The sequence below is a fragment of the Pelobates fuscus genome, chromosome 7, assembly GCF_036172605.1.
Source record: "Pelobates fuscus isolate aPelFus1 chromosome 7, aPelFus1.pri, whole genome shotgun sequence".
NCBI classification, from domain to species: Eukaryota; Metazoa; Chordata; class Amphibia; order Anura; family Pelobatidae; genus Pelobates; species Pelobates fuscus.
In genome coordinates this window covers 48,003,518-48,031,114 of record NC_086323.1, presented here as the reverse complement: position 1 = coordinate 48,031,114, position 27,597 = coordinate 48,003,518, and the positions used below count along the sequence as shown (strand labels likewise).

General features: G+C 43.7%; 1 protein-coding gene across 1 annotated transcript; it reads right to left on the bottom strand.

The window, feature by feature from the left end:
- Nucleotides 1–325: 325 nt before the first annotated feature.
- On the bottom strand, nt 326–25,962 carry PCSK9 (proprotein convertase subtilisin/kexin type 9). Its single transcript, XM_063428154.1, has 12 exons — nt 25,528–25,962; nt 24,421–24,612; nt 23,796–23,919; nt 22,604–22,737; nt 20,848–20,989; nt 17,695–17,891; nt 16,506–16,689; nt 9,351–9,521; nt 8,576–8,724; nt 7,386–7,563; nt 4,775–4,956; nt 326–668 (listed from the first exon to the last, which is right to left on the bottom strand). Exons 1-12 carry the CDS (start codon nt 25,705–25,707, stop codon nt 471–473), a joined length of 2,031 nt encoding a protein of 676 aa, XP_063284224.1. The 5' UTR covers nt 25,708–25,962; the 3' UTR covers nt 326–470.
- Nucleotides 25,963–27,597: the final 1,635 nt, after the last annotated feature.

Genomic DNA, 27,597 nt, shown 5'->3' with positions numbered 1-27,597 from the left:
CTTATTTACCAAATGACTTGTAACAAGTCGAGTGTCTGACCATCAAGTGCATATGACATACATAGGCTTCCAGTATTCATACTATATGGTCATATTCATGTATATATTTGTCCTGGGAAGTGCACCCATGACGTCAAAGACAGGGCTCAGTCTATTTTCCACAATTCTCACATACAACTCGGGGGGTAATAAAACAATAATGTAACATGGTAAAAATGCAACTTTTTGGGTTCTGCCGTGAGGATTTTTTAAGCTACACCAATATTTTGTAACTAAAAATACAAGAAACAAGACAAAACATATATATATATATATAAACAATATATGCAGAATTCTGTATATATGGACGCAATATAAATTGGGTTTGAAAGCAAACAGAATATTCTTCTACCTGAGATAGTTCAGGGATTGTGAATGAGTAATAAAAAAAAAAAATACATGTAACAGAAGCAAAAATGTCTTGAGCCAATTCACCTATAATTTGAATTATGATTGTTCTCCATATGTTTGTTTTGACAACAGATCGCAACTGCTGCAGCTCCTTTTCCACCTTTTGGATTGATTACAACACAGGTGTCGTCAACTGCGTAGGCGCCCATGGTCTTCGCGTTGCGGGAAAATGCATTGCACCCAGTCAGCGTCCAGCCCTCATCGCATGAGACCGTTACCTGCAATAAGAAATTGAAATCTTCATCGTGATCTATTCCATTGGTAATGTCAACTGTCATTTGAGAAGTTTGGCTGAGATTTATAGGTGTTACAGTCCACAACACGTTAAAGGCAAGAATTTCTTTAACCTATATAACATTTAACCCTAACCCTCGTATTCCTGATGTAATGCCGGATATACAGTAGTATAATAATGAGACAGCCTTTACAATGCAGTGACATCATAGTGTCACTGCTTGCCTTAACAGCCCCTTTTTATGTCCATATTTTTTAAAGTGAATCTAAGAAGCAGGGGCCAGGGCCGCCCACACCCAGCAAAAAAAGGAAAAATCTGAATCCCTTGCCTCTGGCTGAGGAGTCAGATTTTTCAACTTACCTCTCTTCCTGCAGCCTGCAGTCAGTGGAGTCGGCCGGCCTCTCCTGATGATGTCAGGAGGAGGGGGCTTGACTTCCACTGCTCTTCTCACAGGACCGCTGGGGAGCCTGGGAGAAGAGCAGAGGAAGTCACGGCCCCTCCTCCTGACATCATCAGGAGAGGACGACTTCACTGGCTGCTGCTGGTTGTTGCTCCAGTTGGCTGCTGTCCACCCCTCCCTGGCCTAAGGTAAGACTCAGGGACGGGGGAAATACACTTTAGTGGTTTTTTTTATTCCCCTCCTCAGTCCCTGCCCCCTCCTCAGCCCCTGCCCCCCCTCCTCAGCCCCTGTCCCCCCTCCTCAGCCCTTGTCCCCCCTCCTCAGCCCCTGTCCCCCCTCCTCAGCCCCTGTCCCCTCCTCAGCCCCTGTCCCCTCCTCAGCTCCTGTCCCCTCCTCAGCCCCTGCCCCCTCCTCAGCCCCTGTCCCCCCTCCTCAGCCCCTGTACCCCCTCCTCAGCCCCTGTCCCCTCCTCAGCCCCTGTCCCCCCTCCTCAGCCCCTGTCCCCCCTCCACAGCCCCTGCCCCCCCTCCTCAGCCCCTGTCCCCCCTCCACAGCCCCTGTCCCCCCTCCACAGCCCCTGTCCCCCCTCCTCAGCCCCTGTCCCCTCCTCAGCCCCTGTCCCCTCCTCAGCCCCTGTCCCCTCCTCAGCCCCTGCCCCCTCCTCAGCCCCTGTCCCCCCTCCACAGCCCCTGTCCCCCCTCCTCAGCCCCTGTCCCCTCCTCAGCCCCTGTCCCCTCCTCAGCCCCTGTCCCCTTAGTCAGCCCCTGTCCCCTTAGTCAGCCCCTGTCCCCCCTCCTCAGCCCCTGTCCCCTTCGTCAGCCCCTGTCCCCTCCTCAGCCCCTGTCCCCACCTCAGCCCCTGTCCCCACCTCAGCCTTAGTCAGCCCCTGTCCCCACCTCAGCCCCTGTCCTCTCCTCAGCCCCTGTCCCCACCTCAGCCCCTGTTCCCACCTCAGCCTTAGTCAGCCCCTGTCCCCACCTCCCCTTCGTCAGCCCCTGTCCCCACCTCAGCCCCTGTTCCCACCTCAGCCTTAGTCAGCCCCTGTCCCCACCTCAGCCCCTGTCCCCACCTCAGCCCCTGTCCCCACCTCCCCTTCGTCAGCCCCTGTCCCCCTTAGTCAGCTCCTATCTCAGCCCCTGCCCCCCCTCCTCAGCCCCTGTCCCCCTAGTCAGCCCCTGTCCCCCTAGTCAGCCCCTGTCCCCTTGGTCAGCCCCTGTCCCCTTGGTCAGCCCCTGTCCCACCCTTTCCCTGCTCCATTCCCCCCTCTCAGCTCCTGCCCCCTTCCTCAGCCCCATGCCCCCCACCACAGCCCCATAACATCCCCACTACAGCTCCTCTCCTCCAATTGCAACCCATATTACCCACACCATAGCCCCTTTCCCAAATTGTAGCCATCAACTTGTTTCAGCCCCTATCCCCCCGTACATTTCCTAAACCCCCAATTACAGCTTATACCCTCCACTACCACCCCCTGTCCCACACTACAGCCCTGTCCCCTTACTCAGCCCCTGTCCACTGGTTTTAAAAGTGTAAAGTTTGGGTGTGTGTGTATGAGTATGTCTGTGTGTGTGAGTATGTCTGCGTGTGTCAGTATGTCTGTGTCTGTCAGTATGTCTGTGTGTGTGCGTCAGTATGTCAGTATGTTTGTGTGTGCGTTAGTATGTCAGTATGTCTGTGTGTGTGCGCATCAGTATGTCTGTGTGTGTGCGCATCAGTATGTCTGTCTATGTGAGTGCCAGTATGTCTGTCTGTGTGTGTGTCAGTATGTCTGTCTATGTGTGTGCAAGTATGTCTGTCTATGTGTGTGCAAGTATGTCTGTCTATGTGTGTGCAAGTATGTCTGTCTATGTGTGTGCAAGTATGTCTCTGTGTGTGTGCGTCAGCCAGTATGCCTGTGTGTGTGTGTGTGTCAGTATGTCTGTCTGTCTGAGTCAGTATGCCTGTAACAGTGTGTCTTTCTGTGTGTGTCTGTGTGAGTACCAGTATGTATCTGTGTGTGTGTGCCAATTTGTCTGTGTCAGCCAGTATGCCTGTGTGTGTCAGTATGTCTGTCTGTCTGAGTCAGTATGCCTGTAACAATGTGTCTTTCTGTGTGTGTCTGTGTGCCTGTCAGTGAGTGTGTGCGTGTGCCTGTCAGTGAGTGTGTGTTTTTTAGTGTGTGCCAAATCAGTAAGTGTGTGTGCCTGTCATTGATTGTCTGTTTAGGTGACTGCTTTCCCCCCCTCCCCCCCAACACACACATACTTTCAATCACATGGGAAAGGTGTTTTTACTCTCCTCTTGGTGCAATGGGCCACTTGACTGGCTTTGCCCCCCAGGCCTAAGGCTGCCAGCCCTCCCCTGCTAAGAAGTATAAAGTAAGAGAACATCATACACACAAAAAACATTCTATGGCCTTCTAGGGTTTGTTGTGTGCTTTTAAATGTAAATATTCAATCTGTTGCATGATTCCAAATTAGAAAGCAGCATGCATGCTCACATTACGGTGAGTTTCAACCTTCCTTTATTGTGCCACAAAGTGTGCATTATTTTCACATCCGTAGACTAGTGGTTAAAGGGAATACAGGAATACAGCTTTGTATTCCTAACACTACAGTGTTCATTTAAACCCAACTAAGGGACCTTGTCAATGCACCCAGACCACTTCAATAAGCTGAAGTGGTCTGGGTGCCTATAGTGTTCCTTTAAACAGTCTTTATGCTACAACTTTAACCCCTCTCAATATATTAATATTCTAAACACCCCAAGTAATATAATTCTGAAATTTACCTCTCCCAAACCTTAAATCTCCCTTTGCCCTAACCATTTCTAACATTATATTTAACCTGCATGCATTTACACAGTTGCATACATTCAGAGTCAAACACAATACACTACAAGCAGAGAGGAAATATGCACATGCATACATATATACATAGTTCTCAAATATGAATATATGTTTTTAGGCCTGCACTGTTCAGTTAATACATGCATTCTAGTGGCATTATTCAAGCTTATTTGGGGGTGAGAGGGTTTGGGGTGCCTTAGAATTTTGTGCCTACAGGCAGCTGATGTGTAAATTCAGCCCTGACCAAGTGTAGGGCTGGTGCAATGATTTGTGGCTACACAGACAAAGATGCATTTTGACCCACCCACCCCAAATGTATCTTTACTGGTGTGTCTCCCAACCCACCTTTAGTGTATCATATCCCTCATTTGTGTCCTAAACACCCTTTAGGGTATTGTTTTGCCCCATTGTGTGTCTTACACCCATTTTAGTTTATTTTATCCTGTGTCTTACTCCCTCATTGTTTCTTATCTCCCCCAGACCATGTGTGTCTTACTCCCCCATCTACCCCTTTGTGTGTATATTACTTCCCCCCCAGCTCATTTGTGCCTCTTACTTCCCTCAGACCTTTTGTGTGTCTTTTTTCCCCACCCCCTTTGTTTGTTTCTCCCCCCAAGTCCCTTTGTGTATCTTTTTCATCCCCAGCCCCTTTGTGTGTCTCTATCTCCCAAAAGCCCCTTTGTGTGTCTCTCACCCCATCAAGTCCCTTTGTGATCTCTAACTGCCCCCACCCCCACTTGCACATCTCTTTATCCGCTACCCAGTCTGACATGAAGTTGCTATATGTAAATGTGTTTAACACGATAACAGGTCCACTTTAATAGCACTGAGTGCCAATAAACATATATAGTAGAAATCTTACCTTGTCTGTGAAGCCCACAGGAGCATATTCCTTCACTTTGCATGCGATATTTGGCGCATGGCAGCACAGGGCATGAGAAGTCGCTTCACTTTTCCCTTCACAAACTGGATCCTTTGTGTCAGAGCTATGTACAGGTCTTACAGAGTCACTGTGATGTCCAGATGATGAATGGGAGCTGCAGCCTGTCAAACAATAAGAAACAGGTTAAAGTGATTACTAACTACGGTTCCCACAATGCATTGCTCAGCTCTAGTGCCAAAGATTCATTTGGCACTATGTTTCTGAACTACATTCCAATGACACTCAGCCAGACAAAAAGCTTAGTGATGAATGATTTGATGATTTTTTTAATTTCGAGGTATTTTTACAGAAAGTAAAGTCACTCAATGCCAAATGTGACCTATTCTTTTTTTTTTAATGCACTTTACAATAGTGTATTATAAAATAATGCAATTTAATAAATTGCATTATTTTAGCAATGCCATTATGAGGTTTCTGGCAGTGATGTTACCAGTTTGCCCCACCTGCCCATACTTCACATTCCCAATGTAATTGCTGCGCATGCCACTGCTGGAGCAATGCTACATTGTCCACACATTCCCAGCAGCAAAAGGAGCTTGTATTGGGCACACGTACTGAGGTGGAGTAGTAAGAATACAGGTGAGGGACACGTTGGGCCGGTGAGTATTATGAGAAAATGGAACTTGACAAAGGAAGTGGAGCTTTCCTTGAGATGTGTTAGGCCTAGTCCCTACTTTATCTTGCAAGAAGATCAGAAATCAAGAAAAGAGGGTGGAGAAGAGGAATCGATTTAAGAAATGAAAGTTTACCGTAACAGAGCCGCTTTAAGATCCCACTAATCCCTTGGTAAACTATGGGTTTGGGGGCTCTCTTCACTTCTATTATACTAATGGTAAATAAGGGCCAAGTTTGACCATATATCTTCATGATGCCTGGGCCCTGTCTTGTGTTTGGACCCTAGCCGACCACCTTTTGTTGCCCTATGGTTAAACCATCTATGTATTACTTTGCTGAGCTTTTCCTATAATCAATGTTTTATAAGAACAGTAAGGGTTTCTGTGAATTTTAGTACAATTGTTAGTTTTGCACTATAAGAGTCCCAAGATATCGGCCAAATATTCCTGGGAATGCCTCGTCATAAGGTTGCAATGCCATCAGACTCTGAGACCTGTGGATCCTCACAGAATATGACAGGAAGAAATAAATCCAAGACCCTAACATTCCAACACCAAAATATACAATATAAATGGTGATGTAAGATAACACTACAGCTACTAAGCAGGACATTAGCCAACTGTAAGAGGACCCAATGTACAGAAACTAAGTGTTCTTGATATTAAACAGGGACTAATGGTGTTGGGGGATCTGTACACAAATTACAGGCTTCCCATACCACCCTATCACATCATGTGGACTACCTCCCAGAGGAGCTGCCACATTACATAAGACACCTTATCACTTCTGTGCTACCTGCTAAACAATCTAAGCAAATTACATTTGATGGGGTCTACAGGATTTCTACATCTCCTCAAGCATCATTTAGTACTTCTAGGGACATAATCCTGAGATGCCAAACGCTCACTGATAAAATTTGCTTTATGTCCACATTGCAAGAGAAATCACCATATAAGTTTGAATCAACTACCCTCTCTTTCTAAAACAATTTGAGTAAAGTTACCTTGGGCCGGAGAAAGTTCATGCAACCCATCATCAAGTCAAATCAAAGAGCAAGTCTTACATACAGGTGGGCAGCTTCCCGAGCCCTCCTGGTGACCGATAACAGCAAGCAATATAAGACTACCAGCAGAAGAGATCACTTTCTAGGCCTACCAAGTCTCGCAGCAAGCTCCTTCACACCTTCTTCTATGCACTCCTGTGATGTTGTCAATGTGGTACCTTTTGTCCCTGGAGGGGGAAAGACCTCGGGGACACACTGATGAGAGTCTTCACACATAGCTTCCCTACTTATAATGACAACTTCTTTGCAGACGTTTACACATCACCCCCCCTTTCCGTTACCCCATAGGTTAGGGGTGTAGCAATGTGTACAAGCATTTCTTATTGGCCTATTAGTCATGTTTTGGCAGTGGTTTCTCCTGTAGCACAAGCGCACATACCAGAGCCCACCTTATCTGGTCTACGCTATTATTTTTTTTCTTGAGTTGATATATAAAAAGTGGGTATCATTATGCAACACTTGTTTCATCTCTGTACTGTCATTCTGTTGCTGAATATATTCTGTGTCATGATATGTATAACCTCCAAAAATACTAAAATATTTTTTTTTTTTTAAAAGCCCACACTTCATGCATATTTACAGTCTCAGAGAAGGCTACTAAATATCCTGTCTGACGTCCAAAAACATATTAATAGCATTATTTACTAAACTCTGAATTATAAGAACTTAAATCTGAGTGGTAAAGATGAAGGTTATAATATCTGGTCTGGAGAAATTTTACAGCTCGGCTTATTTAGCCTTTATTTTACCAAAAATGTAAATATGTTCGGCAAAGACTCATGGGAATTGTAGATTCCGAACAACTGCAGATACAACATCTGAACAATTCTATAGAAAAACAAAAATGAATACCTGTTAAGATATGGTCCTCATTTGTACAGCTTGCAATGGAAGCAGAGTCTCCTTCACTGGGTGAACTTATGTTAACATGGCAATTTGCTTTAGGCCATATACAGCAGCGAGCAATTGCATATACACCATCACCACCAAATGCATTGTGGGCAATGCAGGTTTTCTTCCCGTCCTGTTCCTGTATACACGCAGAGTAATTAAAATAAAGGTTATACACATATCCTATTTGAAAATGTGAACCTATTTTCATGATACATTTCTATAGTGAGGGGGAAAAAAACTAAACCCAAATAACATGGCATGAGCAGACTCTATTAAATAGGAGAGATCTATCAATGTGTTGCTTACACTTTTACGCATAATTTTCTTATTTTTGGCGCAATTTATTAAATCTGATGGATAGCCATTTTTGAATATTTGCTATTTTTTTGTTGATGCAACAAGAGGCGTAACTAGAAACCACCAGGCCCCGGTGCAAAAAGTGTCCCGGAGCCCCCACCCCACATGTGTTTCATTCCCTCACCCAGGTCCTCCATGTTTCTAATTTTCCTCCTCCATCCCTCCATGTGTCTCATTTCCTCCCGGTGTCCCACCACCCATGTGTCTCCTTCCCTCCCCCCAGCCAGTCTCCGTTCCTCCCACTCAGCCCCTCAACGAGTTTCATTCTCTCTCCCTCAGCTACTCCATGTGTCTCATTTTCCCGCTTCTCCCCAACCCCTCCATTTGTCTATTCTCCCAGCCCCTCCATTTGCCTCATTCATTCTCTCACCCCTCCATTTGCCTCATTCCCTCTCACCCCCCATCCAGCCTTCATTAACCCTCTTCACCTAACATGCAGTGCTCACACAAAGAGAACTGGTCCTGAAGTTGTGGTGACCCACGGTCGCAGAGGTTGCAGCTGCGACCCCTGTGACTGTGGTAGGTAGGCTGTCATGATGTTGAAAATGTGACACTTTGGTGGGTTGGAGATGGTGGCACTGGGGTTGGGTGGAGGGTGGAATGGAACACCAAGGATGGGAAAATGGTGATGATGTTTTCTGCATCATTATTACAAAACTAAAAGGAAAAGCCTATAGACTAAAGAGTCAAGAGATGAAATCCGTAGTTAAGGTAGGGCACTGGAGAAGGGCCCTGGTATCCCTGGATATTATCCCCAGATATTATTGTGACTTCGCTTCTCCCTTACTTACCTCTATATGTTCCCCTTTTCTCTTCCCATTTCGGGAGAAACTCGAGCAACTAAACATTTCTTCGTTCCCACTGCACTGAGCAGATGTTTTTGCATTACGAGCAAATCCAGATGGTTTTGACCAAACTGTTCGACAAAACAGTTCCTCATCTGAAACCAAAAATATAAAGTTTAAATTTATTTTTGACTTGAATGTTAACTTGAAGCATCATTCCCATTCTCTGAACTGCATGAAAACTCTTTGTCTTACAATTGTAGAAATTGAATTTGAATTCATCTAAATGGAACCATACCTATGCTTGCAGCTCAGCTGTCCTACCAGCCTTTCATCTTTTTCATGGGAGAAAAAGAATGATTGTCCTATGGCCAAGCACACTCAGAGACTCACAAGACATATCTCACTGCATTTCATAGGGCTAAAGAGGGACACATTTATTTTAGGGGAAATGTCAGAGGGTTTGTCTATTCAGTTACATGCTAGTTGACATTACTTAGTTATATTACCTACTCATAGCTGTTCATACACGAGAAAACGTCATTCAGTACATAGATTCAAGTATTTATTAGAACAGTGCTACCGTGACGCCAGTCTTTGATCTTGTGTTGGGAGAAATGTTGATCAATATTTGCGATGTTCTTGGAATGTTATGTAGGCCTATTTTAAGCAGCATTGATATAGTAACCCAGGGCGGAATTACGATAAATGGCAATGGCACTTGATGATGAACTAACAAATACATATACATGGCTGAAATTAAATAGTTTGTGAAACCTACCTGGTACCAGTTTCACAGGGAGCCCTGCAACACGGTTCGGAGTAATCAGCCTCTGATCTTCAGGAAACCAAACTTCATTGATGACCTTTTTGGTAGAATAATGTATCAGTCTCTGCCTCAGTTCTGATACAGTCAAGTCTTGTTTGTTGTTCAGTATCATGGCTGCAATACCTGAGAGAAAACATTAGTAAACCTGGGGATTTTATTGAATGCGCATTATGAAGTGGTCAGCAATAAAAAAACTAAAAAGAACTATTTACCAACATATGTTTGACCGATAGTTAAACTCACCATTTCAAGGACACCTCCTTTATTCACTGCTCTGACAAATTAAATGCTTTTTATTGAAAAGTGAATTGTGATGATCGACACCAACATTGTATTTTAGCAGAGTCGGCATAAGAACTGAATTGGAGAATTGTCGTCTATCAATAATTGATTGATGACAGAAATACCCTTTCTACTTTATCACCAAAAATGCACAGCCTTTGCAAATAAGCCTTTGCACAGAGGTTAGAGCAGCGGTTTAGGAGTCTGGGAGTAGCTCACAGTCATATGTAGTATGTGCAGATAATACAGAAATATTTTCAGGGTGGCAAAGCCGTAATGTGTTTCATCACTGTCACTCTTATGCCCCACCTAAAGGAAATTCCTGGAGGAGGGGAACTTGTCTCATCTTGTCCTGTGCGGCAGATGCCATGAATGATCAGGAAGCCTCCTGTCTGGCTAATAAGACTCCCCAGGATATTGTCACTGCCTTTTTCACCCAGGAAGTAGCTACCTTGTGGACTTTTCACCATGAGGCTTCAACAGACCAAAACGTCAATGCAGCCACTTGGTTGTCATTGCATGTGTGTCACGACTAGTAATGTGGTCCAGCACGCAGAAACTATGTAAACATATACATAAGTAAGAAAATGAAAATAATAGGAAAGAGCGTAAACCGGTCCTTAGAATGGCCGGACTAATACGCTAGAGACAGAGAATGGTCAAAGGGAAAGCCGAGGTCAAGGAAGCCAGAAAATACTCAATACCGATTAAACAAGCCAAGTCAGGGAAACCAGAGATCAGAATAACCAGGGAAACGCCAAGGATCAGGATACCAGGAAATCAGAAACACGAGAATAGCACTTTCAGGAAACCAGGAAACTGAAACCACGACATGGCAAAGTAATGGGGAAAGCTAGGGGTTTAAATACCCCTCTCTAGGCTATGATTGGTCAGAGGGCGACCTCTGACCCCAAAACGTGCGTGTGCGTTGACGTCGTGACGTCACGCACACGTTGGTATAATTCTCGGGGGCGGGGCTAGCAATAGACGCGACCACGCGGTCGGCGCCATCTTGGATCTGGGCGCGATGCCCGGAAGAACTATGTGCGCGGTTCCCGGCTCGCCGACGAGCAGGTAAGCTCGTGTAGTCGGAGCGGTCGTGCCGGTCGGGCACGACCGTGAGGCTCGGCGGGCCGGTGACCGCAACAGTACCCCCCACTCGAAGACCGCGCACCGGGCGGGAAGGACCCGGCTTAAGAGGAAAGCGGTTGTGAAACGACCGGATAAGACGGGGCGCATGGACCCGGTCAGCAGGAACCCAACAACGTTCCTCGGGACCATAACCCTTCCAGTCAACGAGATAGGACAAGACACCTCTGGATAATTTGGAGTCCATGATAGAATGGACTTCGTATTCTTCTTGATCACCCACTACCAAGGGCGGAGGAGGAGTGGATACCCTGGTGTAGCGATTGCAAGTAAGGGGCTTGAGCAGAGACACATGGAAAGTATTCGCTATTCTCATATGAGCCGGTACTGCCAAAGAATAGGTCACTGGATTAATACGTTGGGTAACTCGAAAGGGACCAATGTACCGAGGGGCAAATTTCATGGATGGGACCTTAAGCTTGATATGTCTCGTGGAGAGCCACACCCTGTCACCTGGAAGATAGACAGGATTAGCGCCCCGTTTCTTGTCAGCTTGGACCTTTGCTCGGAATGAGGCTGTTTGCAGAGCTGAATGGACGGAATCCCAGGTATCATGAATCGATTCTAAACGGGTGTCCAAAGCGGGGATTTCTGTGTCTGAGAATGCAGAAGGTAAAACAGCGGGGTGATAACCCTGATTAACAAAGAATGGACTGTGATTAGAAGATTCATGAGTGGCGTTGTTTCTGGCGAACTCAGCCATGGGTAAGAGCTCATACCAGTTAGATTGATTGGCATTTATAAAGCAACGTAAATAGGCTTCTAAAGACTGATTCGCCCTCTCTGCTGCTCCATTTGTTTGAGGGTGATATGCTGATGAAAAGGAGAGTTCGACGCCCAATTGTTTGCAAAAGGAACGCCAAAACCTAGAAACAAACTGGGTACCTCTGTCAGATACTATGTTTTTGGGTACACCGTGCAACCGAAAGATCTCTCTCAAGAATATTTGAACAAGATCTTGAGCAGATGGTAATTTCTTAAGTGGGACGAAATGTGCCATCTTCGTGAATCTATCAATAACCATAAGGACTGTATTAAACCCGTTTGAACTGGGTAGATCCACAATGAAATCCATGGCCAAGTGGGTCCATGGAGCACTAGGTATGGGCAGTGGTTGTAACAGTCCAGGAGGTGACCTAGGAGGAACTTTAGAAACTGCACATATTTGACATGCCCCAACATAATCTTTGATATCGTTTCTAAGAGCAGGCCACCAAAATCTCCTGGAGACGGCTGAGAGAGTTTTATGGACTCCAGGATGGCCCGCTGTGAGGTTGTCATGGAACAAATCTAGTACCTTCTTTCGAAACTGAGGTGACACATACAGTTTGTCCGGAGGTTTTCCCACAGGTGCCTGAGTTTGATCTGCTATTATGGCACAGAAGAGTGGAGAAGACACTTCGGAAACAGTAGTGGCAATGAGGCATTCAGGAGGTACAATAGGATATATCTCCTGTTCTGGTACTTCATCTGTCTCAAACTGCCGAGAAAGTGCATCTGCCTTGGTGTTTTTAGTACCAGGCCGGTACGTAATTACGAAATTGAATCGGGAGAGGAACAATGACCACCTAGCCTGACGAGAGGACAGTCTCTTAGCGTCCCCAATATAAGCCAAATTCTTATGATCAGTAAAGATCAAAAGTGGCTCTTTGGAACCTTCTAGGAGATGCCTCCATTCTTTAAGGGCAAGTACAATGGCCAAAAGTTCCCTATTCCCTATGTCGTAATTCCTCTCTGCAGGTGTGAGTTTGCGAGAGTAAAATCCACAGGGATGTAAAGGCGTATCAGGACTTTCTCTTTGAGACAGAATGGCTCCAACTCCTGTTTCTGATGCATCCACCTCTAGGATAAATGGTTTGGATGGATCAGGATGGGTCAGGACAGGTGCTGAGGAAAATAAAAATTTTAATTGTTCAAATGCCTCTCTTGCTTCTTTGGGCCAAGATATACAATTTGTTCCTTTTTTTGTTAAATTGGTTATAGGGGAAATCACGGAGGAAAATCCCCTTATGAATTTGCGGTAGTAATTTGCAAAACCTATAAAGCGTTGAGTAGCTTTAAGGCCCTTGGGTAATGGCCACTGTAAGACTGCCTCCAGTTTACGAGGATCCATCTGGAAACCAGACGGAGATATAACGTATCCAAGGAATTGTATCTCCGTTTGGTCAAACTGGCATTTCTCCAGTTTACAGTAAAGGCCGTTTTGTAACAGGGTTTTCAGTACAATTCTCACATGTTCGTGATGTGTCTCTAGGTCTGGGGAATAGATGAGAATGTCGTCCAAATACACTAGAACGAACATGTGAAGGTACTCTCTTAGGACATCGTTAATAAAATCCTGGAATACCGCTGGAGCGTTACATAATCCAAACGGCATAACCAGGTATTCGTAATGTCCCATTCTGGTGTTAAATGCGGTCTTCCATTCGTGACCGTCCTTAATTCTGACTAGATTGTATGCACTTCGGAGATCGAGCTTGGTAAAGACTCGAGCTCCCTTCAATCTGTCAAATAGCTCTGATATAAGGGGAATAGGGTAGGCGTTTTTAATGGTAATCCTATTCAAACCCCTATAATCAATACAAGGGCGTAGGTCTCCTTCCGTTTTAGAGACAAAGAAGAATCCAGCCCCGGCTGGTGAGGAGGACCTACGGATATGACCCTTTCTGAGAGCCTCCTTAATGTATTCCTCTAAACAAAGATTTTCCTGGGGGGACAAGGCATAGATTCCTCCCTTGGGAGGCATAGTCCCTGGTAATAAATTTATAGTACAGTCATAAGGTCTATGAGGAGGTAACCCTTCTGACTGGACCTTGTTAAATACCTCTTTCAAATCCATATACTGTTGTGGAATTTGTGTGGTCAAGGGAGGTGTAACAGGAACATTAATGGTGCCAATAGGTTGTGGGATTTGTTTAAAGCAGACACCTTTGCATCTCTCACCCCAACTCACAATCTCTCCTTCAATCCAATCCAAACGTGGATTGTGTTTAAGGAGCCAAGGGAAACCGAGTATTATCGGAACTGTAGGTGAAGAGATAATTTGAAAGGTCATTTCTTCAGAATGGAGAACACCCACTGAAACAGTGATTGGCAGAGTTTCGTGTGTGATGAAAGGCTGGGTAAGAGGCCTCCCATCAATGGCCTCGACTGCTATAGGTTTCTCTTTATGTCTTAAGGGCAGGAGATGTTTTGCAGAGAATTCTTTGTCTAGGAAATTCTCCGCTGCCCCAGAGTCAATCATAGCCTCACATTGAACAGTAGTGTTCTCGAAAGATAAGGTTACTTTGATAAGGAAACGGTTCTTAGTCAATTTAGGGGACATATACATCACACCTAACGTCGGTCCCCGTACGTGCCTTAGGTGTGCAAGTTTTCCGGCCGAACCGGGCATGACGACCTTAGATGCCCCTTCTTGCCACAATACATACATAACCCCTCTCTACGTCTGTGTTGTCTCTCTGCCTCAGTGAGTTTAGCACTACCCAATTGCATGGGTTCAGGTTCTGGAAGAGGCGTTTGGCTACTCACCACTGGGTTAGAGAAACGAGGGGCTATGGACAAATTAGAGCGTCTGTTACGTTGTTTGTTTTTCTCTCTCTCTCTGAGCCGGTTGTCAATGTCTATCATGTAGGCAATAAACTCGTTAAGACTAACCGGAAGGTCTCTAGCTGCAGTCTCATCGTGTATATTCTCAGCTAAACCTTCAGAGAAAGCAGCCACCAGACCGCTATTGGTCCAATCAACCTCAGACGCTAATGTCCTGAACTCTATAGCATAATCGGCTACAGAACGACTGCCTTGCTTGATTCGCATAAGGGCTTAGGCAGCGTTCTTCTCCCTGCCTTTAGGTTCAAATGTAGCTTTAAAGGCCGTAAGAAAAGTATTGTAATCACGGGCTACTGCGTCACCACTTTCCCATAAGGGGTTAGCCCAGGTCAAAGCTTTTCCAGTTAATTGGTTCATCAGATAGCCTATTTTTGATCTATCTGTTGGGAATGAACCTGGGGAGGCCTCAAAGTGGTATTCAATTTGGTTTAAAAAACCTCTGAATTCCTTAGAATCACCTCCATAGCGGGGGGGCGGTGACAAGGTTATGGACGGTGGTTTATGTGGTACGGGAACCACTACAGGTGGCGGAACCACAGGTGGTACCGGAGGGACCTCTAAATAGGCAGTCCTCTGGAGCAAGGTCTGAAATGCCTGGGCAAATTGGTCTAACCTGTGGTCCATATCCTCCACCCTACTCTCACATGCGATCATATGCTTGCATAGTTCTGCAGGATCCATGGCCATGTCGTAATGTCACGACTAGTAATGTGGTCCAGCACGCAGAAACTATGTAAACATATACATAAGTAAGAAAAGGAAAATAATAGGAAAGAGCGTAAACCGGTCCTTAGAATGGCCGGACTAATACGCTAGAGACAGAGAATGGTCAAAGGGAAAGCCGAGGTCAAGGAAGCCAGAAAATACTCAATACCGATTAAACAAGCCAAGTCAGGGAAACCAGAGATCAGAATAACCAGGGAAACGCCAAGGATCAGGATACCAGGAAATCAGAAACACGAGAATAGCACTTTCAGGAAACCAGGAAACTGAAACCACGACATGGCAAAGTAATGGGGAAAGCTAGGGGTTTAAATACCCCTCTCTAGGCTATGATTGGTCAGAGGGCGACCTCTGACCCCAAAACGTGCGTGTGCGTTGACGTCGTGACGTCACGCACACGTTGGTATAATTCTCGGGGGCGGGGCTAGCAATAGACGCGACCACGCGGTCGGCGCCATCTTGGATCTGGGCGCGATGCCCGGAAGAACTATGTGCGCGGTTCCCGGCTCGCCGACGAGCAGGTAAGCTCGTGTAGTCGGAGCGGTCGTGCCGGTCGGGCACGACCGTGAGGCTCGGCGGGCCGGTGACCGCAACAATGTGTTTTACAAATGTTATTGTTTATGTCTTTGCATCCATTGACACTGCTTTTGACAGGCAGGTGCTCTGGGCAGTTGTTTATGTTTAGTCACCGTCGGTCCCCACTCTTCATTTTAAGGTGGCCTTGTATCTTGCTCTGTTTGGCTACATGATCCTGTATGTCATGACTCTTGTGCTCTACATAACGAGGAAGAAAAACAACATTTTCATCTTACCTGAGAAATTAATCTACAGATGGTGAGAGCTTGCAAAGCCCTTCATTGGCTGTCAGTGCCATGGGTTGTGCTTGCTTAGTTTTAACCTCTGTTCGGCTACATAAAAATCTTAGGAATCTAGAGGAAGACCTAGCACGTGGGACCATGTTTAAACATTGCATTATGGGTATTTTATCACCTCCAGTTGTGGGGGATTTTATCCTGTATGTCACAACTTCTGGGCTTTTACCATCTAGAACTAAATCTATTTTCCAAGTCAGATACATGTTTTTAGACTGTTTGCCTGATGTCTGCTAGTAGTGGCAGCAGACCCATAGTACAGATTTATTCTATGCAGTTTCAGGGTATTTATAATTCGATTCCAATTTAAGCAGTTTGGTTGCGTTTGGACAGGCTGAAGTTTAGACTACACTGTGGAAGATAATTAGATATTGCACAATGATTCTCAACATAATAACACTGAGACTGTGCTAAATATCTGAAAACGAATTGGTTAAAAATGTATATATTAAGCATTTTATTCAATTTATACCTGCCACATGGGCTGCTGCTTGAGACGTTCCACTTTGGGATGTAAAGCAAGTCGTGCAGTCACTGGACGCCCCAATTATATCATCACCTGGCGCAAATATGTCAATACAGTTGCCAAAATTGGTTCCAAGGGTACCCAAAGTTACTGGCTGGTCCTGGTAGTTGGTGGCTCCAACAGTGATAACCTGTAAGTTGATGAAATCCAGATGTTAGTGTGCAATACCTGCAAATGGGACCAGGTAAGTACCATAATGACTACTTTTGTTTACATAATGACTATGATTATACTGCATTTATTGGAAGTCCATAGAAATCCACAGAATTAAACCATATTTATCAAGGAGAAGCTGAGACAGTTCTGGAGAAATGTACTCAATTTTTCAAACTCAGCTTGCACATTCCAAAAGTGGCTATCGTGATCGATTCACAATTAGCACCCTGCTTCCATTTAGCACATATCTTTAATATGTATGCAATCCATTTCTCTCTCATATGTAATCAAGTGGATTTTTCAATCAGCTACCAACATGTGGTTAAGGATTTACATCTCCTTTTTATAGAATGGTTCACACCGAGCAGTAGGTTCTGCATTGCTTTTGCCTTTCTCCTTTGTGTTTCACCTTCCCCTTCCTTGACATATTGTTACCTGTATTTTTTTTTTCACACATTAATAATTTCACACACTAATAATCTTGTATGACATGGTTTAGAAGAAGGAACCAATTACCCAGCTCTATACAACCATTTCACTATATTTTGGACTATTCCGTGTGCTGGTGGATATTTTATTTTGCACATCCTGAAGTCAATTGTTGCTTAAGTAGTATTAAGGCATTACAAGTGTCAAAAATCTACCCACTCATTCGCCAAGATTCTGATTGGTAGTTTTCACAAAAGGACTTAAAGTCCCTATTCGATAAAAAGTAGAAATTAAAAATATGAGTAAATTTTTCGATGGAAGTCAGAGGTGCACTTTAAATTAAAGAGTAGTTGACATATCACACCCTTTTAAGACAAACAATATACACATATAGCGCTTTTCTGGATACAAATGTAGATCTACTCTGTGTATCTTCAACTTGGAACAGTAGCTTCTTTAAGTTTCTAGTTAGGATGAACTTCCCAGTTTTATTACAAAGGCGAGGATTTTTTTATATATTTCTATTTCGCTATATTTTGATGTAATATACCTCAGGTTCCGAAGCAGGCGAATACAAGCAGGCATCATCTTTGTAGTTTCCAGCCGCTGCAATTATCACCGCTCCTGACTTAACCAAAGCTCGACTTGCTGCATTAAGTGTTTGGCTGTATCCTCCAACAAATGGGATCAGGATGATTAGAGGATTGTATGGCTGCGAAATTAATGTCTTTCTGATAAACTCTAGACCTGATGATAAAACAAAGTATTTTGAACAGTGATTTCATTTAAGGGAAGCATTACTCTGCGTTTGATCACAATGGATTCAAGAGCGTTTGTTCAATAAATGTGGATTGTGGAGGATTGACACATGGGATTGCAAATTCTAGGCCAAAAAAATTCTATTTTACAAATCAGCTATATTTTTTCTCCCAAATGTACCAATTTTTTTTTATCAGTTCTCCACATTTTCAAGTTCTGGCAACCCCCAAACTAACCTTACAGCCGATAGCTTTGCATGTTACTTTACCAACAGTAAAGATTGAACAGCTAAGGAAAGAATTCACCCCACCCTGCCGTTCTCTTTCTCAACCACACGTAGGTCATGCCTTTCCTACCCTTCAGACTTTCTCCCCAGCTACTGAACAAGAGGTGGCTGCGCTTCTCCTTTCCTCTCGCTCCACCACTTGCCCGCTCAATCCTGTCCCATCTCACCTGATCAGATCTCTCTCCCCTTGTCTTGTGTCTTCCTTAACACACATCTTCAACTGCTCTCTCTCTCTTCTGGTGTTGTCCCTGCTGACCTTAAACATGCCACTGCAGTACCTATCCTGATAAAAAAACATCTCTTGACCCATAGTCCCCGTCTATCGTCCCATATCCCTGCTCCCTTTTTCCTCAAAGCTTCTGGAAAGACTTGTCTTTACCCGTGTGTCTCGCTTCTTCAATTCCAACTCTCTCCTTGACCCTTTTCAGTCTGGCTTCTGCCTTCTCCACTCTACAAAGACTGCTCTTCAAATCAAATCAAAGTTACTAATGACCTAATCGCAGCTAAATCCAAAGGCCACTACGCCATAATAATTCTTCTTGACCTTTCTGCTGCCTTTGACACCGTTGATCATGCTCTCCTCCTTCAAACTCTTCAATCACTCGGTCTCTGTGACTCTGTCCTCTCATGGTTTTCCTCTTATCTCCCCAATGCTCATTCAGTGTCTCATTTTCCAAGGATACCGCCTCCACTCGTCCTGTCTCGGTTGGAGTTCCCCAAGGCTCTGTCCTTGGTCCCCTTCTATTTTCTCTTTATACTGCCTCACTTGGCAAACTTATTGCCTCTTTTCGATTCCACTACCACCTGTACACTGATGACACCCAAATATATATCTCCTCCCCACTCTACCTCTACTCTGCCGTCCTGCAACGTGTCACTGCTTGCCTTTCTTCCATCTCTGACTGGATGTCCTCCCGCTTTCTGAAACTCAATCTCTCTAAAACTGAGCTCCTTGTCTTTCCTCCTCCTAATACTGATCCTTCATACTTGACTCTGGCCTCACATTTGAACCTCATATCCAGTTTGTTACCAAATGCTGTAGATTCCAACTAAAAAACATAGCCCGCATCCGCCCCTTTCTTACATAAGATGCTACCAAGGAGCTTGTCCATGCTCTAGTAATTTCCCGCATGGAATATTGTAACCTTCTCCTGACTGGTCTTCCCAAAAGCCGCATCATACCGCTACAGTCTGTAATGAATGCTGCCGCCAGCCTGATTTTCCTCTCTAGTCGGTCCTCTCACCCCTCACCCCTCTGTCAGTCCTTACATTGGCTCCCTGTATGCTATAGGAGTCAATTCAAATTGCTAACCCATACCTATAAAGCACTGAACAATTCTAGCCCCTCTTATATCTCTTCACAGATCCATAGGTATGCCCCTCCTCGTTCCCTCTGCTCTGCCCGTGACCACCTCTTGACCTCTGCTCCCACCAGTACGGCCAACTTGCGCCTGCCTGCAGGACTTCTCGCGGGCGGCTCCCTTCCTATGGAATAGCCTGCCTACTGCCATTAGACTCTCCCCTAGTATTCAATCATTTAAGAAGTGCCTTAATACCTATCTCTTTAGGAAAGTTTACAGCCTCCCAGATTAACCTCTACCTCACATACCTGTCTCTTGCTCTCCCCTAAAGGGCCGCACTCTACTCTCTCCTCCAGCATTGCTTCACTCCCACCTTATTTGACTGCTATTTCCAGTCCAATGTGTTTTACACCCTACCTCCTATAGACTGTAAGCTTGTTTGAGCAGGGTCCTCTTCAAACTATCGTTCCTGTAAGTTTTCTTGTAATTGTCCTATTTATAGTTAAATCCCCCCTCTCATAATATTGTAAAGCGCTGCGGAATCTGTTTGCGCTATATAGATGGCAATAATAATAATAATCATTTTGGACTCCTGTTCTAAGCTGTCTTAAGAATCACCATATTCTCTTTCTATGATATTACATGTCAAGCAGCATGTATGTTATCTTATATTAAAGCTGAAAACTCAATTTGTTTTCATTAACACTTCCTAAATTACAGTTTCGGTTCTATACACATAAGATGCTCAGAATAAGTAAAAATAAAGTAAAAAGAATGACACTGCCCCAAGTGTCACTAAACCCACAGAACAGCCTGGGCACTATACCAAGAAAGCAAAGGGGCATTGTACTGCCAGCTCAGCAATTACACTGGCATGATATTAGTTTTACGACCTATAATGACCCTGGTTTCTCTAACTACAGTGACCGTAGATAACCTTCCTTCTCTGTGAGCCGATTGTACACACATTGACTGCTGATCACTGCATGCGCGAGAGTACAGCAGTGACCAACAAGAGGACTGGCTGGAAGATAATGGTAGCACCCGCGAGGGACAGGTTCACTTAAGGAAAACTCACTTTTGCCTGCACCCCGGCCAACTTGCCCCCAGCGGAGATGTCACCATCAGGGGTCTGCAAATTATGCAAAGTGCCGCTTTAAAGATTTCAGTGCAAATTGTCCTTTGTTCATTTGTTAAATAAACAGGGGTTTTGGAGAACATAGTGCTAAAGGGTAATTACATGTTAATCAGAAATGTCCTACAGCTCTGGCGGGTTTGTGACACTATACAGACAAACCTGAACCACTTGTGCTGTAAGCATGCTTTGCCACAATCTATACAAAAAGCCAATACTTGCCCGTCAGACTTCCAATCACAGTGCCTTTGCCTTGACAATTTAGTACTCTGAGACTTCGCAGATTGACTCCTTTAGCTACACCGGCATCCCTTCCACTCACCACGCCGGCCATGTGTGTCCCGTGGCTCTCACATTTGCTGGCCTGTCACAAAGAGACATTTAAATTAGGTGAAAATATTACAATATTTATTATTGTTTGTAAAGGCCTTATATGCCCTAAAGAGCCACAATGTTGTATACCGTACATCAAATAAATGTCCATAAAAAAAACTTTTCCTTAACACAAATATTTGTGTGTGTATATATATATACAAAAATCGCTTGGCACGCCACCATCCAAAATATAAAGAATATTACTTGCCTGGGTGTAAAAAAACATGTTGATGATATAAAAATAAAGAAATAGGCTGCAATCACAGGTCTCACAAAACAAACTTTGGTGCTTTAATGTAACTCAAATATCCATAGTTGCTGTGTACAAAAATAAATCAACGTTCCAACCCAATTTGGGTCTTTTTATAAAGTCACAAGAAAGATCTTGAGAAAGACCCAAATTGGGTTGAAACGTCGATTTATTGGGCTGCTAGAGTGGGAACTGCCAAGAATGGGGTACATTGGGGGACGTTGTGGCAGGCTTATGCAATATATGATCATATAATGTAACTAAACCCCCATCTTTTTTTGCCTAGGTGAGGTGTTTTTAAATAAAACTATTACAATCTGTCAAGTCAATTAGCTAGGTTTCCAGTTCGCCTTCAATAAGAAATTTTCTATGAATTTACTTTGAATTCTCACTTCACTGAACAACCTTGAATACGCTTTCAAATCCCAGCTAAGGATCTATGACACTATTTAAACATTGCAGTCTACATAACCAACCTGTACCACCTGGAGCAAATCAGCAGGTCGTTTTGGCAAAAATGACTCAGAGCCAGTCTGCAAGCCCAGAAGATACCAGCCCCAAAGGCCTCAAGCTGCTATTACAGCAATAGGCAATGCTACTAAATATTGATATGATGGACTGAATACTTCATTTGAAGTGGTCTGGGTGCAGTGGCCCAGTGCCCTTAAACCTGCAATCTAAAACATTGCGGTTGCAGTACGAGACAGTCACTAAAGGCGCTTCCTGCTGTTTCACGGAGATTATTTCCACGAAACGATGCTGGACTACTCACAATGTGCATGAGAACATCCAGCGTCTCCAAATCCCCTATAGGAAAGTATTAATGTCATGCTTTCCCATGGGGAAGGTCTAATGCATGCACAGACTTTGCCGTGAACTCGCAAATACAGCTTTGTGTTCCTAACACTGTAGTGTTCCTTTATATAAACAGCATATTTCAGTTTTTCTTTATATCGACTCAGAAAAAAATGATTTGGGCTTAAAGGTACTATTAGATACTATTAGAGCAAATATGTTTTTTCATTTTCAAGAAGTATGAATACTTTTGCAAGGCAATATATATATATATAAATAGGTGAGTAAGAGATGCATTTTATTCCAAATAGAGGTACTACATGTAATCTGATCAACGTTTCGACCAGTCGATGGGATTACATGTAGTAACTCTATTTGGAATAAATACTAATTTATTTGTTTAAAAAGACCTGAGAGTGCATCTCTTACTCATCCATATACATTCTACAACTTGGGATCGCACCAAGGCATACGTGAATACACTACATAAATTAATAGATAAATCGGTAATCTAGTTTTCAGATTGTTGCTCTACAGTAGAGAATTAGAGTTGTTAACCTGTCTGTGGAATCGCGTTCCATCTTCTTCTGGAACATTTTCAAAGTCGGTCACAAAAACCTTCCCCTCAATTTCTCTGTGATTGCTGTGGATGCTGGTATCCAACAGATAAACCTCTACCAAGTCTCCGGTGTCTAAAGGCAAAAAAACAGAAAAGTTTGTTTATTTATTAGCTCATGGATGTCAGAATGGATGTCCTCATACATTGCTGGACCAAAGCTCCAGGCTTTGCATGCCTATTGGTGGAAGAGAATTATGAATATTGTTGTCTAGTAATATATGGAAAGCCTCAGGTCAACATCTCTAAATCACATGTATCTTTTGAACCAAGTTAAAAATTAATTTCTTCCTCATCTCACTCAGTGTATACTTGCCAAGCAGCCTGCCAGCGACCAGACTGCCACTCAGGATAGCCCATGGGAAGATCACAATTGAAGTGCCATCATATGTGCTGAATACCATAAGTTCAGTTTGTCTACTTCTGATGTCAGACAATGTTCTAATTTCAGAACTGCTTCAGTGAAGTGGTTATGGTGCCTGGAGTCCACTGACACCATCTATTTTAGGTCATAATGGCTGAGCTTGAAAGATATCCGAGTAGGAGATTTTTTTTTTCCCCTTCCATTTCAGCTATTGTGCTAAAATCTGCAATACCCATTTCGATTTTCTCTAAACTGTGAATTTGGGGGAACTGACAAGGGAATTGCAAATTTTAAGTCAAACTAGCCAATCTGGGGGAAAAATACTTACTTTAATTTTTTTCCCCCAACTCATTTATCATAGCCTAAAATGTACAACTCCTATTGCAATTCTACACAATTCCTGCTTTGGTGAACAACCCATGTTAAGCACTGCTGGTATACGACGACTATACAATATGAATAAAAGTCACTATGTTAAAAGGTTACTCCAGAACCATGACCAGTTGTCATGGTCCTTGGAGTCTTTCTGTGCAGCGTCTGTATGGCCAGGGGAATCGACGTCCAGCTTCTGTAGCTCTGATGGAGCTGGATGTTGTCACTCGCTAGAGAGGAGATCAGGAGCTTGTAAAACAGTTTGCCTCATTCCTGGGAACGGAGTCAGGATACTCCTGGCACCATAATCACTACAGCAGGATTTATTGGTTATTACGCTTGGAGTAACCCTTTAAGACAAGCTCAGAAATTCAAACCAAAATAATATGCGTCCATACTTGGAGGGTTGAAGTTGCTGGCCACATGCTGTGAAGGAATGATCCGATCTAGATTCCATGGAATAGTCTGAGCAAAAACATATGAATCTTCCTCAATGTAATCCACATGGGGCAATTTCAGCGCCTGGAAGTGGAATGGAGTAGGTTTAGTTTAGTTAAAGGTTCAGTTCAGTATTTATATTACAAATCAGCAGAAAGAAAATAGAGGCAATCGGTATCAGTTAGAATCAGGCAATCAATGAACAGATGGGCAAAGCCTACAGGGCTTAATACTAAATGAATCATGCTGGATAAAGCTAATGTATCGTATGAACTGGCACCATGGTCCAACTGTCTCGCCACATGCAATGCTCTAAGGCAATTATAGGGTTCACAGACATGAGGCATCCAATATTCATTACAGCTACAAAACTACAGTTACATTTCCTTTTATTTCCATCACAGCCACCTTCATTGTTAACCGGTTATGATGCCGAGTTCAATAACTTGGTTGAAGTGAGTTCTCCCACAAGTTTGCCCGCACAATTGAGACCTGCTAAAGCATAGCGTAGAGCAAATAAAAGATGCAAAGTATAATAGACGTAATATCTATTGCAGAACTTTCATTGCCAAAAATGACACTTACCATCTCCAACATATCACTGCTCATCTTGACCACAAACCCCCGGAAAAGCTCGTGGAACACATGGACAATTTTCGTCAGATAGCCATGCTTGGCTGCTCTTGTCTGCAGGCGCCGTATGACTCTCTCTGTCTGAGATTTGTGAACATTAGCTTTCAGCACCACTATATACTGACCCGCAATCCTCCACGCATCCTGCAAAACAGACATGGTCAGTTCTCATCTTGGGGTCTCAATGAGACAATAGTAAAGTTACCTCAAGACTCCTTCTTTGGCACGGAGCATGACAGACCAGGCTTCCAGAAAGGTGTGAATCCTTGCATTACAGGAAGGGCTAGGACATCCTTTGTACAGGGAGGGCTGGCCTTGTACGATCTTGGTATAGGGAGGGCTGGCCTTGTACAGGGAGGACTAGCCTGGTACAGCCTTTGTACAGGCAGGGCTGGCATGGTACAGGGAGGGCTAGCACAGCCTTGGTGGTGCAACTTTGGTAGAAGGAGGCCTAGTACAGCCTTGGTACAGGGAGGGCTGGTACAGCCTTGGCACAAGGATAATAGACAGTATTAGTATTGCGTGAGGTTGTATAGAGTGGGATTTGAGTGAGGCTGGTGCAGCCTTTGTACAGGGAGGGCTGATACAGAGTACCAGAAACAAGTCATGAGCAAATTTAGCACAAGCATGTAATTTATACATTTGCGCTACTCAGAACAAATACAGGGCCTTTTTCTAATGCAAGAGTACTTCAGCAGGGCTCTGCGTATGGGTTGCCTTGAAAGAGCACTGAACCAACAAGCTCATTTTGATTGGGGCCTGCTAATCAAATAGTAGCAACTGTAGAATTCTGCATTCTAAAATTTGCAGTTGTTCAGGAAAGATAGGTGTGTCCTTGTACCATGACATAGTTTGCACTGAAAGAGTTAAACTTCCTAAATTGCAGAACAGGAAGGTGCTGTTTTATTATATTATCTGCACTGTTAGGTAAAAAGGTAGGTAAATGATTAATAACATTTGATATTACCTTCAGTTTCTCAAAACTTAGTTTTCCATGTTCCCCAATTCACAAAACTCATAATAATAATAATAATAATAATAATAATAAAAAGAAGTTACCTTATTGCTCCAATAGAAAACCCCAGGAGCTGACACTTTGTCGGGTTCTATCTGTATTTCTTCTTGCTGAGCAAAGGAGAGGACCATTTCTTCTCCATAATCCTCTTCATCGCCTTTAATCCCGCGGGGAGCCAGCAGTGAACAGCAGATTAAGAGCAGAAGAGGGGCAATCGTCTTCATGATGAGGTCTTGCGACAGAGAAGATTGGATGAAATATAGTAACGATAGCCAAATTAGAGACAACACAATCAGAGAGAAAAATGCAGAGAGGTTGTATAGAGTGGGATTTGAGTGAAAGGGAATTAAAGGGACCAGGGAGGGACTGAGAGTGCTCCCAAAAATCCAGAGAGAGAACGTTACAAAAAGGATACACTTTTAACAAAGATTGCAGTTTGTAGTCAGAATTTGGGTGAGGAGGAGCTCAAATCACACCACCTCTTGTCTCATCGGATGATCCCGTCTGGTTACTGATTACCTGGGTATGGTTCTGCACACTCCTAGAGTCAAGTTACAAAAGAGACTTGTTTTTTCTGTATTTTGTTACCTGCCGCCCACTCATTGAAACACGTGCAGGGCCAAGTGTATCCTACCTCATCTCGCCCTCCCATACATGCACAGCCACACACAGGATTACTCACTAAAGTGTGTGTTTTTAGGGATGTAAAGTGAATTTCAAACTTTAGACCAGCGTATCTGAATTGGAAATGACTCTCCAAGTCAGCTATATTTTTATTCATCTATTTTGACATATTTGTTTCACTTCAGTTTGAATTCCTGGCAGTTCACACATTATTGAATAACCTGTTTTGCTGTGCTTAGAATGTTCTTCATCCTCACCCATGTCACTTATTACTTAGTGCAACAGTTGTCGGTAAAACTTAGCGCTGAGAGTGTTCCTTTCTGCCCTCTTTATGGATAAAATACTTTATGTAATGCCATGATGGTGGAAATTGCGTTTTTCTAAGAGGCAGGGAGGGGCGTTGCTAGTTTCTAGAAACACCAGGGGCTTGTGTCTAAAATAAAACCCAATGACCCCTACCTTATAGCTCCGCCCTAAGAGCCATATCTCATCTCTGTACACAACTGTACACAACTATGTGAGCTGGGATGTCAAACAAAAATAATTGCTGGAAACTAGAAAAATGTGACAATGCCAGGTTTTTTAATGCAATCCAGTCTTAGCCACACTAGCTAAGAAATGAAAAGGGGGTACAGTGAATCCCCTCTTTCCAGCAACACCATCCTGCCAACCTGACCAGCCGTTCTATCACCTGTAGACATCTGGGGCCAAATAACTCCACATAAAGGACTGCAGCCCCCAATGTGCCCAATTCTCCCCACAATACTTCAGCAAAAAATGGAACCTTATTTGGAATGTGTGGCACCACTGTACTTAGGGTTCCCACCATTTTTGAAAAAAAATACCGGCCATTCTAACTTGCATAATTAATTATACATGCGTGACATCACAGGGCACGGCGTACATACAAGAATGAGAACATTTGGAAGGAGAAAATTCCCTAAATCACTAATAAACAACTTACAATGTTTGTACTTTGTCTGACTGTGTGTATAGCATTGTGAATGTGAGGCAGTGTGTGTACTGTCTGTATGAGTGTGTGTGTAGTAATGTGTAAAGTAGTTTGTCGTTGTCTAAGTGTGTATAACAGTGTGATCTTACTCTTGTCTGAGCGTGTGTCATTGTCTGTATACTTTGAGTGTGTGTCTACAATGTCTGTGTATGTCATTGTGTGCATATAGCATAGTATATATACCAGTGTGTGTACATACCATTTATAACAGATTGATATCCTGGTTCTTTTTCTTTCACCATTCTCCCATCTGACTGCTGAAAACATACACATGCTACTAAATATATACACACACACACACACACACACAGACTGCTAAATACAAACACACACACAGAGACTGCTAAATACAAACACATACACACACGCATGCTACTAAATACAAACACACACACAGACTGCTGTATACCCACACACGGACTGCTAAATACAAACACAGAGACGCAAACTACTAAATAGACACGCAGACAGCTGAATA

What these genes read in the sequence shown, in the direction of transcription:
- PCSK9 (XM_063428154.1), bottom strand. Translation starts at nt 25,707, where the DNA reads ATGAAGACGATTGCCCCTCTTCTGCTCTTAATCTGCTGTTCACTGCTG. An exon ending in GCAGTGATATGTTGGAGATG is followed by an intron (nt 23,920 to 24,420) that starts GTAAGTGTCATT and finishes TTCCACTTCCAG; the next exon opens with GCGCTGAAATTGCCCCATGT. An exon ending in GAACGCGATTCCACAGACAG is followed by an intron (nt 20,990 to 22,603) that starts GTTAACAACTCT and finishes TCTTTGTGACAG; the next exon opens with GCCAGCAAATGTGAGAGCCA.